The sequence below is a fragment of the Somniosus microcephalus genome, chromosome 1 (genome assembly GCF_052327205.1).
Source record: "Somniosus microcephalus isolate GS21.2 chromosome 1, FLI_Smic_1.0, whole genome shotgun sequence".
In the NCBI taxonomy this organism is placed as follows: Eukaryota; Metazoa; Chordata; class Chondrichthyes; order Squaliformes; family Somniosidae; genus Somniosus; species Somniosus microcephalus.
In genome coordinates, this window is record NC_140987.1 from 143,320,844 (window position 1) to 143,343,868 (window position 23,025).

Genomic DNA, 23,025 nt, shown 5'->3' on the forward strand with positions numbered 1-23,025 from the left:
ATAGAGATTGTTTGTTGGTGAGCGATGGGTGTATGGTGCATTGAGCAGTGCGTGAGGCTAGTGGTGCAGTTGGTGGGATATGGCATTGGAAGATGAATTCACTGACTTTGACCACATGTGTGAGGTCATTAAATCTCTTCCGGCACTGAGTCCAGAACCTCGCGGTTTTTCTGCTGGCCTCCTTGACTAACACTTCCAGTGCTGCATCGGAGAATCTTGGAGCACTTTCTCTGGTTTGTTGCACCATTACCCAGTCTTCTTTTACTGACAGTAACCTCCACAAGCACTTCCACCACCTGTTGCAGACAGAAGGCACCTCCTCTTTTAGAGATGCAGACTGCCTTTAAGTTGTGCAGGCTAGCTTTAATTGGAGCTAGCCTCACACGCACTTGGGCCCCCTTTTGAGCGTTCAGCCACTCAGCAGCACGTTCAGCATGCAGCTGAATGCTATAATCATGCAAAGTATCAGGCAGCATGAATTTTACATGCTGCCTGCAGCCCTCTGAATGGGCGCCAGTTGCTATTGCATCACAATCCCTGTTCCCGTTTTCAGGGGCTACCGAATTTCTTGGCCCATGCCTTTGATAATGTAGCATTCCCTCAGTGCTGCACTGGAGTATCAGCCTATATTATGTTCTCAAGTCCTGGAGTGGGACTCAAACCCACAAACTTCTAACACTGAGTCAAGATGACACATAATATAATGCCATTGAAAAAGCATTATGTATTTATTTTAATAATTTATTGCTCTCAATGTGAGGTATGTCAGTTATAGGAAATAGTGCATTCCCCCCATGTTTCCATCCAGTACCAGCATCAAACACTCCCAGATCAGTTATAGTTGGGATTAAATGTTATGCAACCCTTCTATTCTGCCCAACAATGTGCCCTAACCCAAACTCAGAAATGCATCTCCAACTCCATTAGTATGATATTCCCATTTTCCAAAACACTTATCCTTGTGACTTTGTGAACGAAGCTGCCAATTAGCATAAATTTTCTGCTCAGCTGAACCTATTATTTCATGAGCTGTTATACCTTGCCAGATAGAGGAACTTGCATCCCATCTGTCTGGGATGGATTCAGCCTTAAAGTCCCAGAGGTGAAAGGATACAGTGCTAACTCCCTGTCACTGGATTAGTAATTCAGAGGCCTGGACTAATAATCCAGAGAATGTGAGTTCCAATCTCACTTCATTGTATCAAACTGCTACAAAGAATTCAGGGCAACTAAGGATGGGCAGTAAGTGCCAGCCTTGCCAGCGACGCCCACATCCCGAGAATTAATATTTTAAAATTTTAACGAGAATAGTTCCAGGGATGAGGGACTTCAGTTACGTGGATAGACTAGAGAAGCTAGGGTTGTTCCCCTTGAAGCAGAGGAGTTTGAGAAGAGATTTGATAGAGGTGTTCAAAATCATGCTGTGTCTAGACAGAGTAGATAGAGAGAAACTGTTCCCATTGGCAGGAGGGCCAAGAACCAAAGGACACAGATTTAAGGTGATTGGCAAAAGAACCAAAGGCGACATGAGGAAAAACTTTTTTACGCAGCGAGTGGTTAGGATCTGGAATGCACTACCTGAGAGGGTGGTGGAGGCAGACTCAATCGTGGCTTTCAAAAGGAAATTGGATAAGTACCTGAAGAAAATTTTTTTGCAGAGAGCCAGTAAGGGCTCGATGGGCTGAAGGGCTTCCTTCTGTGCTGTAACCATTCTATAATTCTATGATTAAAAACTACAATGTAAAAGTGAAATAAGAACATACCTATTTCAGAAAGGAAAAAAAATTAAGAGTTAATGAATCTAAATTTATATTTAAAAAAGTATAAAAATGTTTAGCCATCTTACAAATACCAGTTGTATTGCTAGACTATCTTCATTCTCTGACAACCAAGCAAGTGCATTTTGTAAGAGACTTTGTAAAAGGTTTGTTCCACCTACTTTCAATCTCTTTTATTTTCATTTCCCATGGAATACAGGCAGTTCTGAAGTTCCCAAAGTCACGCTGAAATTTCATCCATTTCTGAAAGTAAAAATGCAAGATATGTAGACATTTTCTCATCACTGGTAATTATTTTCTTTCTAAAAATACCCTTCTGTAGTGTATGTACCTTTAAGAGGAACTATGTTCTTGAAGCCCCTGTATACTGTAGTACCAGTAGTGACCACTCGGGTATATAAGCCTGTGTAGCGTCTTGTGTTGTTAGTTCACCTCCAGACTTTGTTCAGTAAACACTTGTTAAATCAACTCCTGCATTCCGTGTCTCCATTAACGCACGGATCTAACAGTGGCGACGAGTTAGAAACGAACTTACCTGCAATTCGGCAGCACCTCAAGGGGATCGATTCCTCAGACGAAGGTCGAAGCCAGAAACAAGGAAAAAATAAATAAATAAATAACTCGAAAACGAGGGCCAGGCTTGGTCTCCAGTCTGTGGTTTCCCCAGCTAAACGGGCTGGTGGCAGGCAGTGCACTGATCCTTCCTGGGCTGCGGCGGGCTAGAGCTCGATCAGGTGGCTCTGCAACGGGGCCGGGCAGCGAGTCGGGAAGCAGAAACAAAGAGAGAAAGAGAGGGTGGAGCACTCAGGGCGCGGCCGGGGCTGCAAAGCAGGTTGGCGTTCGGACCGAGCAGAGGGAGGGGAAAGTCCCAGAGGGTCCGCTCCACGACGGGAACGGTTCTCCAAGTAACGGAGAAACTATTGAAGCGATAAATTAAAAAAAATAGACATACCGCGAAAAGCTGCAGGTCGCAACAGGAACCGCGGAGAAGAGCGTTGGCAGCAGCAGGAAAGCGCGGGAGGTGCCATCATAACTCGGCGGGGAAGAAAGAAAAGCACGGGAAGCGCCATTTTAGATTTTCAAGATGCCAAAGACTGGCAATATTACTGCTTTCAATAGTGATATAGAAGATTGGACCACATATGTGGAAAGAGTGGAGGTATATTGCAAGGCGAATGAAGTAGCGGATGATAAAAAGGCATCGGTACTTCTAAATCTGATGGGCGCAAGGACATACGCGCTGTTATGAAACTTGATCACTCCAGCCAAACCGATGGACAAGAATTTTAAGGAGATTGTTGATACCTTACAGGAGCACTTAAACCCAACACCGCTGCTGATAGCGGAACGATTCAAATTCTTCAGGAGGAATCAGCACAAGAATGAAAGTAACGCTGATTACCTCACCGAATTACGAAAGCTGTCAAAGCACTGCCAATTCGGGGCAGGACTGGCAGATTCTCTACGAGACAAATTCGTCTGTGGTCTCCTAAGTGAAGGAACACAGAAAAGACTACTTTCTGAGAAAGATTTGACACTGGACAAGGCTTTCAGTGTGGCTGTATCATACGAAGCAGCAGCAAGAGGAGCTGCAGAGATACAGCAAAAGCCACAGGACTTCGGTACCCATGAAATGACACGGGGTTTCGAGAGATGTTATCGCTGCGGCAGATCCACCCATGACCAGAAGGACTGCTGGTTCAAGGATAAAGCATGCAGGCAATGCGGAAAGATGGGACACATTGCACGTGTATGCAGATCTGGAAAGAAATCCGCTGACAGTAAAAAGGTCAATAAGGAAAAGTAGAGAAAGGTACAAATGATGACGGACAGTAGCTCCAAAGACCAGAAGAGCGATAGCGACTCCGGAAACAAGAGACTAAGCTGTCTCAAATTACATAATGTAATTGCCAAAGAAGATTACCAGACCATTTGGGTTACCCTGACGATAGTGGGGTCCCCAGTCAAAATGGAGCTAGATACAGGATCAGCTCTGACCGTCATGAGTCGACGGGATTACGAGCGGCTATTTCCGCATATACCTTTGAAAGACACATCCATTGTCTTGAAGACATATACGGGGAAGAAAGTATACCCCAGAGGGAAAATAAGGGTGCCTGTTGTATACAACGGCAAGGAAATACAGAAGTTGTATTTATACGTTCTGCAAGATGGTGGTCCACCGTTGTTGGGACGTGAATGGATCAGAAAGATACGTTTAGACTGGCACTCCATTCAGGCACTGACGGTGACCAGTAAGAAAAAAAACGATGATGACGTCATACCTGGACAATTAAAAGAAATCTTGGCTAACGCCAAAGACGTGTTTCAACAGGAACTAGGAGCCCTGAAAGGCGCCACCGCCTCAATAAAAGTGGAAGATGCGGCAATTCCCAAGTTTTTTAAGGCAAGGCCGGTGCCATACGCAATTCATCCAGCCGTCGAGGCAGAGTTGGAGAATTTGGAAAAAGCAGGCGTGTTATCCAAGGTAGATTGGGGCGAGTGGGCAACACCCATCGTCCCGGTCATGAAGAAAACGTTGAATAATGATAAATCTGAAGAACAGAGAAAAGTTCGCATCTGTGGGGACTTCAAGGTGACTGTAAACCCGGTTCTTCACACGGTACAGTATCCTCTTCCGAGGATAGAAGATATTTTCGCCTCACTATCCGGAGGGAAACGTTTCACCAAAATTGACTTAGCACAGGCATATCTACAGATGGAGGTTGAGGAGGCCTCTAAAAAGTATCTCACGATAAACACACACAAAGGCCTGTACAATCGACTGGTTTTCGGAGTGGCATCAGCTCCGACTATCTGGCAAAGAGCTATGGAGCAAATCCTGCAAGGGATTCTGGGGACTCAATGCTACCTAGACGACATCCTTGTAACAGGAGAAAACGACAACGAGCACCTTGCCAACTTGGAGCAGGTGCTCACGAGGCTGAGAGAACGGGGCCTACGAGCAAATCGCCCCAATGCAAATTTTTCCAGAAACAAATATCATATTGTGGCCATGTCATTAACGAAGAAGGGTTACATAAGTCACCGGAAAAATTGAAGCGGTCGTAAAGGCCCCAGCGCCTGAAAATGTCTCACAATTATGGTCGTTCCTGGGATTAGTAAATTACTATCATAAATTTTTACCAAACTTGTCGATGGTTCTGCACCCGCTTAACGCACTGCTACAAACGGGAGTAGTTTGGAAATGGAGCGAAGACTAAACGTGCCTTCCATAAATGCAAAGGCTTGATCACGTCCAGGGAAGTGTTGGCTCATTGCAACCCATCACTGCCAATCAGACTGGCGTGCGATGCATCCCCTTACGGCGTGGGAGCGGTATTATTGCACAGATTCCCTGATGGCTCGGAGCGGCCGATAGCTTTTGCGTCATGCTCATTGAAATCAGCTGAGCATAACTAAGACCAGATCAACAGGGAGGCACTCAGCCTGGTGTGGGGGGTGAAGAAATTCAACCATTACCTACACGGACAAAAGTTTACCTTGTTGACTGACCATCAACCCCTCGTCTCCATATTCAACCCTAAAAAGGGCGTTCCCATTATGACAGCGCAAAGACTACAGAGGTGGTCCCTTTTCCTAGGGGCACACCAATTTGACATAGAGTACAAAGGAACAAAACAGCATGGGAATGCTGACGGGTTATCGCACCTACCGTTGCCAAAGGTGGAAGAGGCGCCTACAGTGGACCCAGTGGAGATATTCCACTCGACCATAGTGGAATGTCTACCGGTGACAAATTCTACCATTGAAAAGGAAACGCGAAATGACCCGACTCTCTCACGAGTCTACGATTTAACGGTGAAGGGATGGCCAGCACATGGCGAACCACTGTTGCCAGCATTCTCGCAAAGAAGAGAACAGCTGTCAGTGTGCCGAGGAACCTTGATGTGTGGATCCAGAGTGGTGATTCCACCCAAACTCAGGGATAGAGTGCTAAAGGAGCTTCACGAGGGGCATCTGGGTGGAGTGAAAATGAAGAACTTAGCCAGAGTGTTTGTGTGGTGGCCAGGTATCGATGGAGACATCGAAGAAATGACCAAGAGCTGTCTAGGATGCCAGAAGGTCCAAAACGCCCCACCACAAGCCCCTCTACATCCATGGGTGTGGCCCTCATCTCCATGGCAAAGGGTACATATCGACTTTGCTGGTCCATTTATGGACTCAATGTTCTTAATCGCGGTGGATGCACACTCCAAGTGGCCGGAGGTAATAAAGATGTCCTCCACCACCACGGAAAAAACCATCACAGTATTAAGGACCATATTCACCAGGAATGGGCTGCCTGAACAGATCTGTTCTGATAATGGACCGCAATTTGTATCCGAAGAATTCAGGAAGTTCTTAAAAAACAATGGGATTAAGCACTACACGTCCGCCCCATACCATCCCGCCACCAATGGATTGGCTGAAAGGTTTGTCCAGACCTTCAAGAAGGCCATAAAGGCCATGGGTAATGAAGACATAAATCTACAACATAAGGTAGATAACTTCTTGTTTGCGTACAGGAATGCAACACATGTGGTTACAAACCAAACCCCGCCATGATGTTTTTCAATAGAAGACTAAGATGCCGGCTGGATTTGGTCAAGCCAAACGTCAGAAGGGACGTAGAGACCCGGCAATTTCAAAGCATGAATGAAAGGCCAACTAGAACCTTCCAGATAGGTCAACCAGTTTTGGCCCGGGACTACCGTACCGAGAAATGGCAGCCTGGAACTATTTGCACATGACTAGGACCGCTGATGTGTACCGTGGACATTGGAGAAAGCATAATAAGGCGCCATGCTGACCAGATCATAGAGTCATCCGAAAAAGGACAACCTACACCACAACTCTATACACCTAGTGATGAAGCAGAGATACCCATAGTATCTACCTCCGATCCGGTGATACTGGAACCAGATAAACCCGACACTAGCATTGAAGCCGAATCGACCTTGCCAAAAGAACCTACTACACCACCGAGGCATTATCCGGACCGAGTCAGGAAGCCTCCAGAGAGACTGAATTTGTAATTGATTAACTTCAGCAAATGTGTATATTATTGTTCTTGTAAAAATTTTATTTAATGATTACTTAAAATGTTATGTACTATTTATCTAAAAGGGGAGGAATTGTAGTGTATGTACCTTTAAGAGGAACTATGTTTTTGAAGCCCCTGTATACTGTAGTACCAGTAGTGACCACTCGGGTATATAAGCCTGTGTAGTGTCTTGTGTTGTTAGTTCACCTCCAGACTTTGTTCAGTAAATACTTATTAAATCAACTCCTGCATTCCGTGTCTCCATTAACACATGGATCTAACACCTTCTTTTAATCGTCTATTCAACATACTATTCACTGAGCAAGACAGCAGACAGGTACCCTCTTTCCAGACTAGTGCCATTCTTGAATTAGCTGTTAGCAAGTGAAAGAATAAACTCTCCCTGGCCACTGTCTGCGGCTGAACCAGACCGTTTATAAACTTGGCATCCTATTTGACCCTGAGCTGAGCTACCAACTCCATATCTTCTCCCTCACCAAGACTGTCTACTCCAACCTCCATAACATCGCCCATCTCCACCCCTGCCTCAGCTTATCCATGCCTTTGTTACCTTTGGGCTTGACTATTCCAATGCTCTTTTGGCCAGCCTCCTACCTTGCACCCTCTGTAAACTGGAGCTCATTCAAACCTCTGCTGTCCGAATCCTAATTTGCACCAGTGCTCACTGACCTACTTTGGCTCCTGGTCTGGTAATCCCTTGATTTTAAAATTCTCATCCATGTTTTCAAATCTCTCCAGGGCCTCACCCCTTCCTACAACCCTCCAAGATCTTTGCACTCCTCCAACTCTGGCCTCTTGCGCATCCCAGATTTTAATCGCTCCACCATTGTCAGCCATGACTTAAGTTGCCTAGGCTCTGGAATTCCTTCACTAAGCCTGTCCACTTCTCTACATCTCTCTCCTCTAAGAAGGTTTTTAAAACCTATTTGACCCAGCTTTTGGCCACCTGTCCTAATACCTCCTTACGTAGCTCAGTGTCAAACTTTGTTTGCTAACACTCCTGTGAAGTACCTTGGAACATTTTACTATGTTCAAAGCACTATCTAAATGCAAGTTGTTCCCCTTCCTCCTTCTGGGAATAGCACCAAACCTTAGCTTGGTACTTCCCCAGCAGTTCAGTTGATCTCAAGAGTGTATTGCCTAGGGGATAACAGAGATTAATTTACCTACCAATGCTAGAAATAAACATTTAGGTAAATTCTGACTTTGGATTCAGGCTCAGGCTTTAAACATAAGTTTCTGAATTTTCAACTTTAAGTCCATGCCATCAGATTAAAACAACCCTCCTAATCAACCATGGTCAATACACTTCCTGAAGGAAAGTCCAAAAGATAAGTATAACAGTAATAATTCACTTCATGGTTATAATCCTCTAAAAGTTCCACTCAGGTGTAACAGGAACATGAGTAGGCCGTTCGGTCCCTCAAGCCTAATCCGCCATCCTACTAGATCATGGTTGATCTGTACCTCAACTGCATTTATTTGCCTTTGCTCCAGATCACTGGATACTTTTAACTAACAAAAATCTATTGATAATCATGGATGAATCTGTAGCAGGTTTGTAGAAAATTCCTACTAAGCTGGGACTGCTCACTTATTAACCCAAGAACAAAGTGCTCAAAAGATTGTGAACAACAGGCACTACATACTGAGGTCACCTGCATGGGATCCTGTTGTTGAATGAATGATGGAAACATCCTAATTGCCAAATGTTAGCATCAGATGTGTCATATGTTACTACTAATGGAAATTGGCCTTGGAGCTCTGTGGATTACTGTATCATAGACATTTTCTATTGTGGTTTGGTTGTGTGGGCATGACTGATAAAATGAATTTGCTAAGAAGCATCTTCTTTTCAAGCCAACACACATGATGCCCCAAACCTGTGGCCTCTACCACCTAGAAGGACATGGGCAGCAGGCGCATGGGAACACCATCTCCTCCAAGTTCCCCTTCAAGTCACACACCATCCTGACTTCGACATATATCATGGGAGGTGGGTGGGCATCGATGCACCTTGGAGCCGGAAGGAGTACGCACATGCTAAAAGATATGTTCGTTGGATACTGCATATTCCCATTAGAACAAGAAAACTCAACTAACATCAACCAGCAAAGATACAGTGGCCTTATGCAGAAATCTCACAAAAATGCTTCCCATAAAAGAGGTTAATCAATCAAAAGACACAAATGTAACCTACCCCAGAGTTAGATCACTTACTTTGGTCATCATTACTTTATAGGCATAAAACCTTTTGCCTTTTCCTTTCCCAAGTGCGCCTTCAAATTTCTCCACAAATTCCTGTGCTTCTCTGAAAATTGGGCAGAAATAACTTGATGAAATAAAAGGTACACCACATGATAGATGTAGCAACTAATTGCATCACAACCAATAAGTAAATTTAGGACTAATAATTCGATTAGACCCGAAAATGGGCACGGGGATCACAATGCATGATCAGCCCATGCATGTTGAAAGTAATGCAGGCAGCACACACCCTTCGTGCTGCCTGCTAATTACCATAATTGATGTGTGCAGCCCAGCACTGAGCGCACTTCTGAGTGGCTGAACGCTCAGCAGGGGGTCAAAGTTCATGCAAAGCTAGCTCTATTTAAAGCTAGCCTCCACTTTTAACGGGAGTCTGCACCTCTTAAAGGTAAGGTGCATTCTGCATTCAGCAGCTGCTGGAAGTGCTTGTGAAGGCAACTGTGAATGAGTGATGGCTCAACAGGGCAGAGAAAGGGCACCAAGGTTCTCGGATGCAGCACTAGGGGCCTTAGTGCAGGGGGCCGAAAGGAGGAGATAGGTCCTCTACCCTTAGACGGCCGAAGTGGTCACTGCCGGCAATCTTGCCCCGAGGACCAGGATCCAGTGTTGTAAGAAGTTCAGTGACTTCACACGAGTGGTCAAGGTCAGTGAATACATCCTCAAAAGCCGTCTCCCACCAACTGTACCACTAGGCTCACACACTGCTCAATGTACCACACCCCATCACTCACCTACCAACAATCTCTACCAATCACAACTCATACCTCACGTTCATAGCTTCACCTCACCTTCACATACTTATCACTGCTGCAAGCCTCACATCCACATCTCACACCTTGCACACACTGCCAGCTATTCAACCATAGCACATCACCCAAACACATTGCACCACAATCAATGACACACTTCCCTCTCCCTGGCAGGGCAAGGTGGCTCACAACCGCAGGCAGCAGCAGCTAATCAGTGGGGAACGGGCAAGCTTGTACAGGTAGACTACCCTTTCTCCGGACTTCCGAAAACCGAAACCCTCTAAAAACCGAAGGTTTTTTCGTTCAGCGTAAGTCGTGCGTACGACTTACGCTGAACGAAAAAACCTTCGGTTTTTAGAGGGTTCCGGTTTCGGAAGTTCGGATAAAGGGTAAGTCGTGCGCACGACCCCCCGCCGACCCCCCGCGGACCCCCGCCGACCCCCCCGCCGGCCCCGACCCCCACGACTTACGCTGAGCGTCAGCGTAAGTCGTGCGCACGACCCCCCACCGACCCCCCCATGGACCCCGCCGGCCCCGACCCCCGCCGACCCCCCCGCGGACCCCGCCGGCCCCGACCCCCGCCGACCCCCCCCGCTGACCCCCCCGCGGACCCCGCCGGCCCCGACCCCCGCCGACCCCCCCGCGGACCCCGCGAACCGCCGACCCCCCGCGGACCCCGCCGGCCCCGACAACCGCCGACCCCCCCCGACCCCCCCGCGGACCCCGCCGGCCCCGACAACCGCCGACCCCCCCGCGGACCCCCGCCGACCCCCCCCCGACCCACCTTCCGAAATCCGAAATTCTCCGAAAACCGAAACTCGGCTGGTCCCGAGGTTTTCGGATAAAGGATAGTCTACCTGTATATCCTGACCCAGCTGGAGGAGACCAAGCTCGACATTATTGGAGGGGCCGTCACTGAGGCTGTGGCAATCGGCGAGGTTGAAACCATTGAAGATGATGGTATGCTCATATCTAATCCTCCTCCTCCCATCCCACTTCTGCCTCATCCCACAATCTCTTCTCACTTACAAGTTGCTGATGGTGTAAGCATGCACATCTTGCTTTCTCCCCACTTCCCCTCACCACAACCCTACCCTAGTGCCTTTCTCCTTTCAGATACCCAAGAACTCCAGCCTGACCAGCCAGTGCAGGAAGAGCAAGAGGACAGTGATGGAAAAAAAGAGACACCGTCACGCAATTTCACACTCACAGGCGCCAGCTCAGAAACTGGCACTGCGCGTACTTTAGAGGGTAGTATAAAGACGGAATCTGCATGTGGTGGGCACAAGTGGCCGGCAGGGGGAAAGGATCATGCAGGTGCCAGCTCCCCGGTGGCTGAGGTCGCACACAAGTTCTGCTGCAGAGGACTCAGATGAGGACTTTGATGGGGTAGCCTACAGAAGAAGGCTGATGGGTGTGCACACAGAAATGCTTGGTGCATTGGCAGGCCTGCCAGAGAGCCTGTTGTCACTGTCAAGGAGCATGGAAGATTCTGGCACAAACTTTGCACAGGGCTCTGTGCAGAGCTTGGAGCCCATGTTTTCCAGAATGGAAGTGATGATGCAGCGTCTGATGGCCAATGTCTCAGCTTCCATTGCAGCACAAGTAGAAGCCACCCAACGTTTGAGTGCTGCAGTGGAAGCTCAGACTTCTGTCGTGCAAGCTCAGACTGCTCTCATGGAGGCTCAGCTTGCTGCCTAGCAAGCTCAGACTGCTGCCATCATGGCTGCATTTACCAGTATGGAGCGGGGCTTTCAGGGTGTCACAACACTCCAGCAATCTGTCCTCCAACAGATGGCTAGGATTGCTGAGGCGCCGCCCTGGGAGAGTGGCAATGGCTCCGTGGAGCATGAACCTGCTGTCCTCTCTCAGGATGTCAGGATTCATACTTTCACCACTGCCACTCCACCAGTGCCCTTGTTGTTGCCTGTCATCCAGACAGCCTAGGCTGCTGCCTCCCATGCCAAGTCTACAGCCGGGCCTTCTAGGCCCAGAACTGCTCGAGGTCATCCTGCAAGGCCATCTGCAGTCTCCCCTCTGAATGTCAGCAGCCTTCCACCAGCTATGCTGCAGCCACTGGGCTAGCACTTTGTAGGAGCACTAGGACATGCAAAGGCACACTGAAGACAGGCACTAAGGGAATGCACAAGGGTGAGTCATTGACTTTGTTATGTAATATTGAATTGATTAATTTATAAATGTGGTTTGAAATGTTTGTTTTGTGGTGGCTTTCATTTCTTCGTTGTGGCCAAGAGGACACTGTGATGTTCCGTGACAGAGGGATGGTAAGGTGCAGAATTGTTGAGCCACGGGGATCTGGGGTTTCGTTCAGACTGCTCTCATGCAGTCTTACATTGATGCCATGCAAGCGCTGGCTGCTGCCAACGTCGCTGTGTCGCCCACCGTCCACCAGGGCTCTCACGGTGCCGCAGCATGCCAGCAATCTTTGCGCGAGCAGATTGCTCCAAATGCTGAGGTTCTGCCCCAGGGGAGTGGCAGTGTGTCGGTCGAGCAGGGTGACAGCATTCCTGCTCCCACCACTGCCACTCCGTCATTGCAATTACCGCAGCCTGTAACCCAGCCATCCCAGACTGCTGCTGCCCATGCTGAGGTGGTGCAGTCTGCAGCCGGGCCTGCCAGGCCCAGAGCTGGTCGAGGGCATCCTGCAAGGCCATCTGCAGTCTCTGGCTCCCAGACTCAGCAGCCTTCCACTAGCCTTGCTGCAGCCACTGGGGCCACATTACGGCGGAGCAGTAGGGTTGGGAGGGGGGAATTGCAAAGGGGAGGGAACTCATTGAGGAAGGGCAAGTAAATAATACGTTATTAGCAAATGGGGGGAGTGTGTGTAAATAATTTGATGTGTTTGTAAATATATTGGGGGCGATTTTCCCATTGGAGGCGGGTTGGAGGTGGGTTTCAGTTTGGGCGGGTTCCGAACCCGCCTCCACTGTCAGGTGGGGAAAAGTTGCGATTTTCCCCTAATTGGCCAGTTAATTTCAGAGGTGTGGGTTCCCCTGGGCCAATTAGTGTTTTGGGACTGAAACTCGCCTCTGCTGACATCACTTATCCAGCTTCATTTAAGGGCTGCTTGCTGCCATGGCTCATTCCACAGGTTTTTGGTCGATGCTGCACCACCTCCAAACTTTCATCACAGAGAAGAATGGCCAGCTCCAAGGCAAGGGCCTCACCGAGGTTCTCGGATGAGGCACTGGGTAAGCTGGTTGAGGGGGCGAGAGCTAGCAGGGAGGTGCTCTTCCCCTCATCTGGGAGAAAGAGGCCTCCCAAAGAAACCAAGGCTGTGTGGGTACAGCTGGCAAGGGATATCACCTCCAGATCAGTGTGCAGCAGAACATGGCTGCAGTGCCGTAAAAGGTTCAATGACCTTGTAAGATCAGGTAAAGTGAGTATACCTTCTGCTCCCCTTCTCCTCTCATCACCAGCACTCTGCATTGTCAACCTCCTCCTACACATCCCACTTTGCCCTTACAACCCTTGTACCCTTCACCATCCCTCTCACTCTATGAACCCAATCACTTCACTATTCGACTATGCTGCCCTCACACTCCCTTTCAATGTTATGCAATGACAATGACTAACAATGCACAGGGAGGGCCCTTGGACATGGAACCTCACTCCTTCTTTGTCTCCTTCTAAGCATCTATACTCTGGACTCTCTACACTCACTCCATCATTCTCACTCCAACTCCATTGTATCCCTCAATGCAGGAAAAGAGAGCCCACAATAGATGGGAAAGGGCGAAGAAAGGAGGAGGGCCACCTTTCCTCGCCCTTTTCATCCAGGCTGAAGAGGCGGCCCTGGACATCGTCGGCACAGAGGTGGAGGTGGAAGTGGGGGACGGACAGACGGGCGATGCAGACCAAGCTGGTGACAGAATAGTTTTGCATCTCTCTCATTTACACTGCCTGAGTGACTGAAATGGCTGCTGGTGTACATTTTTAGAATGCCACTTGATCATCTGCACTATTGCATGTGCGTGCCACACTTCAGTCAAACGTCTAACCCATGCCTTTACTCCCCCCACAGGACCATCCACAGAGCCCCCCCCCCCCGCCCACTGTCAACAAGGAAGAGGCTGAGCAGCAAGACTCCGCAGGGGAACCTGCAACCTCTGAGGATGCAGCATCAGCAGATGTAAGCGCACCCAGCACCAGCGCAGATACGCAAACCTCAGTGGGCAATGGGACCTTCGGGGCATACAGTAGTGTTGTCACCGTGTGTATCACAGCTCACAGGTGAGCATCAGCATGTGGTGGAGACAGGGACAGCAGTGGAGAGTCCTCATCGGAGGTCACAGGAATCTCCTAGATCTGTATGTGGACCCTGTGCCTCTGGGTCCATCCAGAAGGAGAGCGGTGCTGGAACTCCAGGAGCAGGTGCAGGAGTTTCTGGCAGGTTTTGTCTCCAGGGTCACTGCGAGTGGGGAGAGGATGGAGGAGCCCAACTCTAACATGAGCCATGCCTTTGTGGAGGCAATGGCACATGAACGCACCACCACAGAAAGGATGGCAACCTCCATGGAAAGGATGGCTACCTCTCTGGAAAAGGTGTCTACGGTAGAGGAGAGGATGGATACAGCCATGGAGGACCTAAGTCGCCAGAGTCTGGAAAACATGGTGTGTGTTCAGAATAGACTGACATCTCTGGAGGAGCGATAGGCAGCTATTGAGTAGAGAAACCAGAGCTTCATGGAAGTCTTTTTGAGTAGGACTGCCAGTGCACATACGAGTCCCCATGGCCCCCCTGATGTGCAGCAAGGTGCTCTCAAGCCACTTGCATGTGCTGAGATGGACCTGACCCATTAGAGGGAAGTTGGTGGCAGAGAACAAGGAAGTGGGGGCTCCACTCCAAGTGCTCACACTTCCATACCAATGCGTAGCCCTCGGTCAGAGCCCCACCAGAGTCCACACCCAACTGAGATAGGTGTCTCAGCCCCTGCACTGCCGCAGGATGAACAGGCGTTTGGCGAGCCCTCACAGGCTCAGAAACCCAGGGGACGCCTGCCAAAGGTGTCGAAGCAGGAGCAGCATGAAAGTGAGCAAGGGGCCCCCACTTCTGCTGAAGCCACAGGGGGAGCACCACATAGGAGCACGCGTAAGAGAAAAATAAAGCACAATTAGTCACGGGGTAGGCACTTGGGTGATTGTTTCTGTTTATTGATGAAATGCCATCCCTGTGTGAATGTATTAAAATGAGGTGATGGCAAATTGTTGGCGTGATGGCATCAGTTATTTTGACTTAGGCAGCTCCACATTGCAGGCTTCGTGACACATGCGTGGTCAGGTTGGTGGTCAGAGTGAAAGGAGGCCAGAGAGTCATTTCCATTGTCTATCATGTGTTAAGAAGGACCCAAGCACATATGCCACAATGGCCAACCTATGCAAATCTGGCCAGGATGAGTGCATCCCCTGCATCACAGCCAGCAATGTGCTCGCGTGCTGCCGCTGCTGCTGGTAGATGAGCCACCGCTCAGTCCTCCTCATCCTCATCCTCATCTAAGGAGGCTATGTACTGAGCCATTTGCTCATCAGGAAGCTGCAAGCCACGATGCTGTGCGATGTTCTGCAGTGCACAGCAGACCACGACCATTCTGGAGACCATGGCTGCTGAGTACTGCAGGGCTCCACTGATCTGTCAAGGCATCGGATCGCATCTTCAGCAAGCCAATGGTTTGTTCGATGATGGACCTGGTTGAAATGTGGCTGGCGTCGTAGCGCTCCTCAGCCTCATTAGCTGGCCCCCTGATCGGCATCATTAGCCACTTCTTCAGGGGATAGCCCTTGTCACCAAGGAGCCATCCATTAAGTTGGTTTGGCGGATTGAAGAGCGGAGGAACACTAGAGTTCCGCAGGATGAACAAGTCATGGCAACTTCCACAGAACTTGGCGCAAACATGCAAAATCTCCTTCTTTTGGTTACACACCAGCTGTACGTTGAGGGAGTGGAAGCCCTTGCGGTTGACAAAGATAGTTGGGTTGTGATGGGGTGCCCTAAGGGCCACATGTGTGCAGTCTATTACACTCTGAACCATTGGCAAGCCTCCCATATTTGCAAAGCCAACCGAACGCACGGTTACACTTGCTTGATCCCTTGAGAAGTGGATGTAATTGTGTGCCTTTGCGAAAAGGGATTCGGTTACCTGCATGATGCAACTGTGGGCGGCCGACTGGGAAATGCTGCTGATGTCTCCTGATGATCCCTGGAAGGAGCCTGAGGCAAAAATGTTGAGTGCGGTGGTGACTTTGACAGCCACTGGTAAAGGGTGTCCACCCGCTGCTCTGGGCTCCAGGTCTTGCTGCAGCAGTCCGCAGATGTCTCCGACAACCTCTCGCAAAACTCTCAGCCTCCTTTGGCACTGCTGCTCACTCATGTTGAGGTAGCTCATCCTCTGCCTGTAAACCCTGAGAGGGGGGTATCTCCTGCGGCGACGTGCTTCCATGCGCTGGCGCCTTCTGCCCTGTGCACCATCAGGTTGGTGAGCAGGAGGTTTGCGCGCCTGCTGCTGTTGCTGCTGAACTGCCTGGTTCTGCTGCTGTGGCTGCTCTTCATTCAAATCTGAGGTCCATGATGAAAGGAATTAAATGGTTCCCATGCTGCTGGCAGATACCTCCGTTGGGGAAGCGCTCAGTCCAAGCGGGGAGAGGGTTTTCCAAGGACGTCCCACAGTTGAGAGATAGAAGCTACAGAACCTCCGACCTCGGTAGGCCTGCTAAACGTGCTGAAAGACCTGTGCAGCAAAAGTTCTGCCACCTGCAACTGATCCCTGTTGAAAGCTCCGTTTTAATGGTGGAGCTGCAGCTGTGAGGAGGCAACCCACTTGTCAACCCGCCAGGATTAGCTGGCATGGTTTAGGAGGGGCGTGAAACATGCTGAAAATGTGGTAAAATAACAAAGGCCTGTCAAAATAGGATTATAGAGGCCCTTAACCACTTGTTAAGGGTCTTAACTACCTCTTCCGACTGATGGAGGAGGTACCAAATCGCACCCATGAATGTCCACAACCGTTGTCTGAAATATCAGCTTTGATTGAAGTGATTACAAAAATCTTTTCTCAGGTGTCTAACAAAGAAATGTTTGTGCAACCTGCTTTTTAGCAGTTTCAGGAAAGGAAATCTTTTGCTTCCCACCCTTCTATCATGGAGCCCTTAACATGAGGTTCACTATGGCATTCCTATATACGACCCCCATGCCACTTCCTCACCTCTCCCTCCCCAACATCCCAGACCCCTTACTCCCACACTTAACAACCCTTCCCCATCTGAATTTCATGCCCTTAGGGGGGAATTTTTCAGGGGGTCAGCAGGGGCGTTTGGAGGTGGGTTGGCTGGGAACTTTTTTTTTGACAGCGGTTAGGGAACCCACTGTCAACCCGCCTCCACGATAGTCTCCCAGATGTCGGGTCTTTCATCGCTGAATAGACCCAACACCAAGCGGAGGGGGAGGCAATTTACATCATTACAGAGATTGTTAAGAGGCAATTAACTAGTATTTTATGCTTACCTTTAGATTTTTAGAGTTCGCCAATGGCTTCCCCGCTGCTCGGGGATCACGTCAGGTAAGGAGGTCGGGTGTTGTGTCAGCATGTGATGATTTCTTTACTTGACAGCTACAAATGGTCTATAAAAGCTTCCATTTCATAGGTCTTCACTTTCCAAGGTTAGAAGCTGTTACTTACTGTACTTGGAAGGCATATTGAGCTTTATGCAGCTTGCAAGTGTTTGGAGCTAACTCTCTATCCAGTGTCACCACATTGGAACAACCTCTCTCACCATTGACAGATTGCTTCATCTCACGCTCACCTGCCATCTATTCCATCAGCATTGGTGCAATTGAAAAAATCTCACCTTGGTCCTCAGAATCCCACCATGATCAGCCCCAACACCAACATCACCAGGCACACCAGCAGCACCACCAACAACACCAACCTTCTCCGCAATCAGCTAGTGCTGCACAGGACACAGGACATCAGCACCCGACCACATTGCTGCCCGGGTGGCCAGGGATGGCCCCACCATGGCCAAATTTACTTCACTTGACGCTGTACACCCTGGCTGCCATATGATGCGCCAGGCTGGCACCACCCCACACCAACACCATAAAGCATCCCTACAATGCCCCAAGCCATTCCTTTCACACTCATCGCCATTGCGGGGGGTACCGTTATGTCTCACTATTCACTGCAACTCACTAAGCCACTTCCAAAGGTGCACACAAATCTGTCCAAGAACGTAAAGTGTGGAAAATAAAGATTTCAATGTTTGACAGCACATTAACAGAAACTTCACATGAACATTGGCTAAAACATCCAAGTGCCTACCCTTGTGTGCTGTTAGTTGGTATGATTGGACTAGGATGAGGGTGAGTGTGAGGGGTGGCTAGTGAGATGGGGATGTAATAATGTAGATAGAGAGGGATGGGTGGAGGCGCAAGGTAAGTTGGTGTGAGTAAGGATGTACAGGAGTAGGGTAGGGAAGGCAGAATGATGGGGATGTGATGAGTGGCACAGCAGGATGAGGTTGAGTGTGGCTTTGCAGTAACGTTTCGTGATCTACTGATCTACTGAGATCATTGAAAGGTCTGCACTACTGCAGCCTGGTCCTCCTGACGACATCCCTACTTGTGTCCTCCTGTGCAATGTGCAACCAGGCTGCATGGATCTCCTGGGGAGGTCCCTTCTGCCCATCGGAAGGGAAGAGAATTTCCTTGCGTGCTGTGACTCCCTCCATAAGCATATAGAGGGAGTCATGGGAGAGCCTGGGTGCAGCCATGCATCTCTGTGCAGTGATTGTCAGCGCTTGCAGCAACTCAATGCTGTAAAACACTGACAGCCGAACTGTCAAAAAGAATTTTCACATGTTCCCTTTAAGGAAACCGGCTGATGACGCGTCATCATCAGACCCGCTTCCTTCAATTGGCTGGCAAACGCGCTGAGCGGGCTTAACAAGCCCAATCAATGTAAACTTCTTTTCACAGAGTGGGGTGGAGCCAGCAGCAGGGTCGCACCCCGCCACTGACCCCGGCTTCCCCAGACCCATCTCGGTAGGCGAAATTGCGGCCTTAGTGTTTACTCAGACAGATTTTGGAGTCATGAGGCTTTTTTGGACAGGATAGCAGTGGAAAAGTAAGCAAAATTGGGAGTAAGGCCTCATATTCACGTTACCCCACTATTCAAAAAGGGGGGTAGGGAAAAAGCAGGTAATTACAGACCTGTAAGCCTTACATCAGTTGTGGGCAAAATGCTGGAGTCCATCATTAAGGATGAAATAGCGGAGCACTTAGCAAATGGGGACAGGATAGGACAGAGTCAACATGGATTTACAAAGGGTAAATCGTGCTTGACTAATCTATTGGAATTTTTTGAGGGAGTAACTGGTAGAATAGATGGGGGAGAGCCAGTAGATGTGGTGTACCTGGACTTCCAAAAGGCCTTCGATAAGGTCCCACATAAAAGATTAGCATGGAAAATTGAGGCTCATGGGATAAAGGGGAAAGTTTTGGCGTGGATAGGGAACTGGCTGTCAGATAGAAAACAGAGAGTTGGAATAAACGGCTCATTTTCTGAATGGCAGGCAGTAACAAGTGGGGTACCACAGGGATCTGTCCTGGGCCCCCAGCTGTTCACAATTTACATTAATGACCTGGATCAGGGAGTCGGATGCAGCATTTCCAAATTTGCAGACGACACTAAACTAGGAGGTGGGGTGGGCTCAGAGGAAGAGACCAGGAAGCTCCAGAGCGATTTGGACAGACTGGGCGATTGGGCGGATAAATGGCAGATGCACTATAATGTGGACAAGTGCGAAGTTATCCACCTTGGGTGCAGGAACGGGAGGGCAAATTATTATTTAAATGGCAATAGATTGGGAGAGGGGGAAGTACAGAGAGACCTGGGTGTTCTTGTACACCAGTCACTGAAGGCGAGCATGCAGGTGCAACAGGCGGTCAAGAAGGCAAACGGTATGCTGGCCTTCATAGCAAAAGGGTTAGAATACAGGAACAGGGATACCTTGCTGCAGCTGTACAGGGCACTGGTGAGACCACACCTCGAGTACTGTGTACAGTTTTGGTCGCCTCATCTGAGGAAGGATGTTCTTGCCATGGAGGGGGTGCAGCGGCGATTCACCAGGCTGATACCAGGAATGGCGGGAATGACCTATGAGGAGAGACTATGTAGTTTAGGGATGTACACACTGGAGTTTAGAAGATTGAGAGGGGACCTCATAGAAGTGTATAAAATTCTGACAGGTCTAGACAGACTGGATGCAGAAGGAATGTTTCCCTTGGCGGGTGAGAACAGAACTAGAGGACATAATTTAAGGATAAGGGCTAAACCATTTAGGACAGAGATGAGGGGGAATTTCTTCACTCAGAGAGTGGTGAACCTGTGGAACTCATTGCCACAGAGGGCAGTGTACGCCAGCTCATTAAATATATTTAAGAGGGAATTAGATATATTTCTACGGGCAAAAGGGGTTAAGGGTTACGGAGAGAAGGCGGGGACGGGATACTGAATTAAAGGATCAGCCATGATCTCATTAAATGGCGGAGCAGGCACGAAGGGCCGAATGGCCTACTCCTGCTCCTATCTTCTATGTATCTATGTATCTATATCATGTTCCCCACTCAAAGTCCATTTCTTTCCCCCCACCCCATCAAGACCACTGCCGCCTGCCCCTTCCCCATTCCTGGTCGATTTTGCTGCCGTCTACCCCTCTTACCACTGCTCTCTGAGACCACCTGGAGAAAAGTGGTGGTAGGCCCGGGCTGGCCACAAAATTCTTTTAATGCAGGGGTAGGGCCTGGTAGAAACCTGGTAGAAACCTCCTTTCCCTCTATTTCAGCCTCGTGCCTTACATTTTTAAGCTTTGGTCTTGGCCAAGGCTGAACAAAATACTTGTAATCTTCAGGGGCTCATCCGCTCCCTTTAACTGGCCGGCCAGTACATCTGGTGTTGCAGCAGCAGTCCCACTGCGGAACTGCTGGGATTTTACAATGGCAGCAGCAGCAGCCATCCTCTTGGTGGCTGGGATCCCGCTGGGTGCCTGTTGTGCATAAATAAACAGCCTCAACCCAGGAAAACGCGTCCGGGTCACGGTGATGTCAGGACAGCGGCAGAAGTCCTACCTCACCACGATACCGCCACAAAGAGGAAAATTCATCTCTGAATGTTGTCAGGCTATTTTATCATGGAGGGTGTCACAGCCAATCCTGTACTGTCCCAATGTCCACACATACAAACTTTTCAGCTTGGATCTACACCAGGTAATGCAGTTAGCCATCTTGAAATACTTGTTTACAGAAACCATAGATTAGCCTTTGCAAAATATAACTCTTTCAGTTTGATTAATGTTATAATCATATAATTAAAAAGGTTCAAAAGTTAACAAAGTGTGATGTCCACATTATATTGCAGATTTGCTTAGTTGATATGTGCAATTCCCAGTGTGAGACAGAGGCATTTGAACCAGGATGGTATTTGGTTTGATCCTTGCTCAGTGCTGAATTTAGAAATTAGGAAATCAGCCAGGATTCCCACTCCTGCTTTCTATCTAGTGACCTCTGATAGGAAATTTACAATGGATTGGGATGGAATCATAAGAACATAAGAACATAAGAACATAAGAAGTAGGAGCAGGAGTAGGCCATACGGCCCCTCGGGCCTGCTCCGCCATTCAATAGGATCATGGCTGATCCGAATCTAGACTCACGTCCACTTCCCTGCCCTCTCCCTGTAACCCCTAATTCCCTTATCTGCTAGGATACTGTCTATCTCCATTTTAAATTTATTTAATGTTGCAGCTTCCGCAGCTCTCTGGGGTAGCAAATTCCATAGATTTACTACCCTCCGAGTGAAGAAGTTTCTCATCATCTCAGTTTTGAAAGGGCAGCCCCTTATTCTTAGATTATGCCCCTAGTTCTAGTCTCACCCATCAGTGGCAACATCCTCACTGCATCCACCCGATCAAGCCCCCTCACAATCTTATATGTTTCGATAAGATCGCCTCTCATTCTTCTGAACTCCAATGAGTAGAGTCCCAACCTACTCAACCTTTCCTCATACGTCAACCCCCTCATCTCCAGAATCAACCGAGTGAACCTTCTCTGAACCGCCTCGAGAGCAAGTATATATTTTCTTAAATATGGAAACCAAAACTGCACGCAGTATTCCAGGTGTGGCCTCACCAATACCCTGTATAACTGCAGCAAGACTTCCCTGATTTTATACTCCATCCCCCTCGCAATAAAAGCCAAGATTCCATTGGCCTTCCTGATCACCTGCTGCACCTGCATACTAACTTTTTGTGTTTCATGCACCAGGACCCCCAGATCCCTTTGTACTGTAGCACTTTACAGTTTCTCTCCATTTAGATAATAACTTGCTCTTTGATTTTTTCTGCCAAAGTGCATAACCTCACACTTTCCAATATTATATTGCATCTGCCAAATCTCTGCCCACTCACTTAGCCTGTCTATGTCCTTTTGCAGGTTTTTTATGTCCTCCTGACTCACTGCTTTCCCTCCCATCTTTGTATCATCAGCAAACTTGGATATGTTGCACTCGGTCCCTTCCTCCAAATCGTTAATATAGATTGTAAAGAGTTGGGGTCCCAGCACTGACCCCTGCGGAACACCACTAGTTACTGATTGCCAGCCCGAGAATGAACCATTTATCCCAACTCTTTGTTTTCTGTTAGATAGCCAATCTTCCACCCATGCCAGTATATTACCCCCAATCCCGTGATTTTTTATCTTGATCAGTAATCTTTTGTGTGGAACCTTGTCAAATGCCTTTTGGAAGTCCAAATACACTACATCCACTGGCTCCCCTTTATCCACCCTTTATGTTACATCCTCAAAGAATTCGAGCAAATTTGTCAAACATGACTTCCCCTTCATAAAACCATGCTGACTCTGTCCTATTAAATTATGTTTATCCAAATGCTCTGTTACTGTTTCCTTAATAATGGACTCCAACATTTTGCCAACCACAGATGTTAGGCTAACTGGTCTATAGTTTCCAGCTTTTTGTCTACTTCCATTCTTAAATAAGGGTGTTACATTAGCAGTTTTCCAATCTGCCAGGACCTTTCCTGAGTCCAGGGAGTTCTGGAAAATAATCACCAATGCATCCACAATCCCTAC

The 23,025-nt window shown here is 48.5% G+C and overlaps 1 protein-coding gene across 1 annotated transcript in view; it reads right to left on the reverse strand.

The window, feature by feature from the left end:
* The window catches only part of tmc1 (transmembrane channel-like 1), a 198,277-nt gene that overhangs the window by 133,604 nt on the left and 41,648 nt on the right, over window positions 1-23,025 (reverse strand). Inside the window, exons 5-6 of the mRNA XM_085964613.1 lie at window positions 9,067-9,157; window positions 1,940-2,021 (exon numbers count right to left, since the gene is read on the reverse strand). Of these exons, the coding sequence (XP_085820739.1) occupies window positions 1,940-2,021; window positions 9,067-9,157 (173 nt within the window). The remainder of the gene's footprint in view (window positions 1-1,939; window positions 2,022-9,066; window positions 9,158-23,025) is intronic.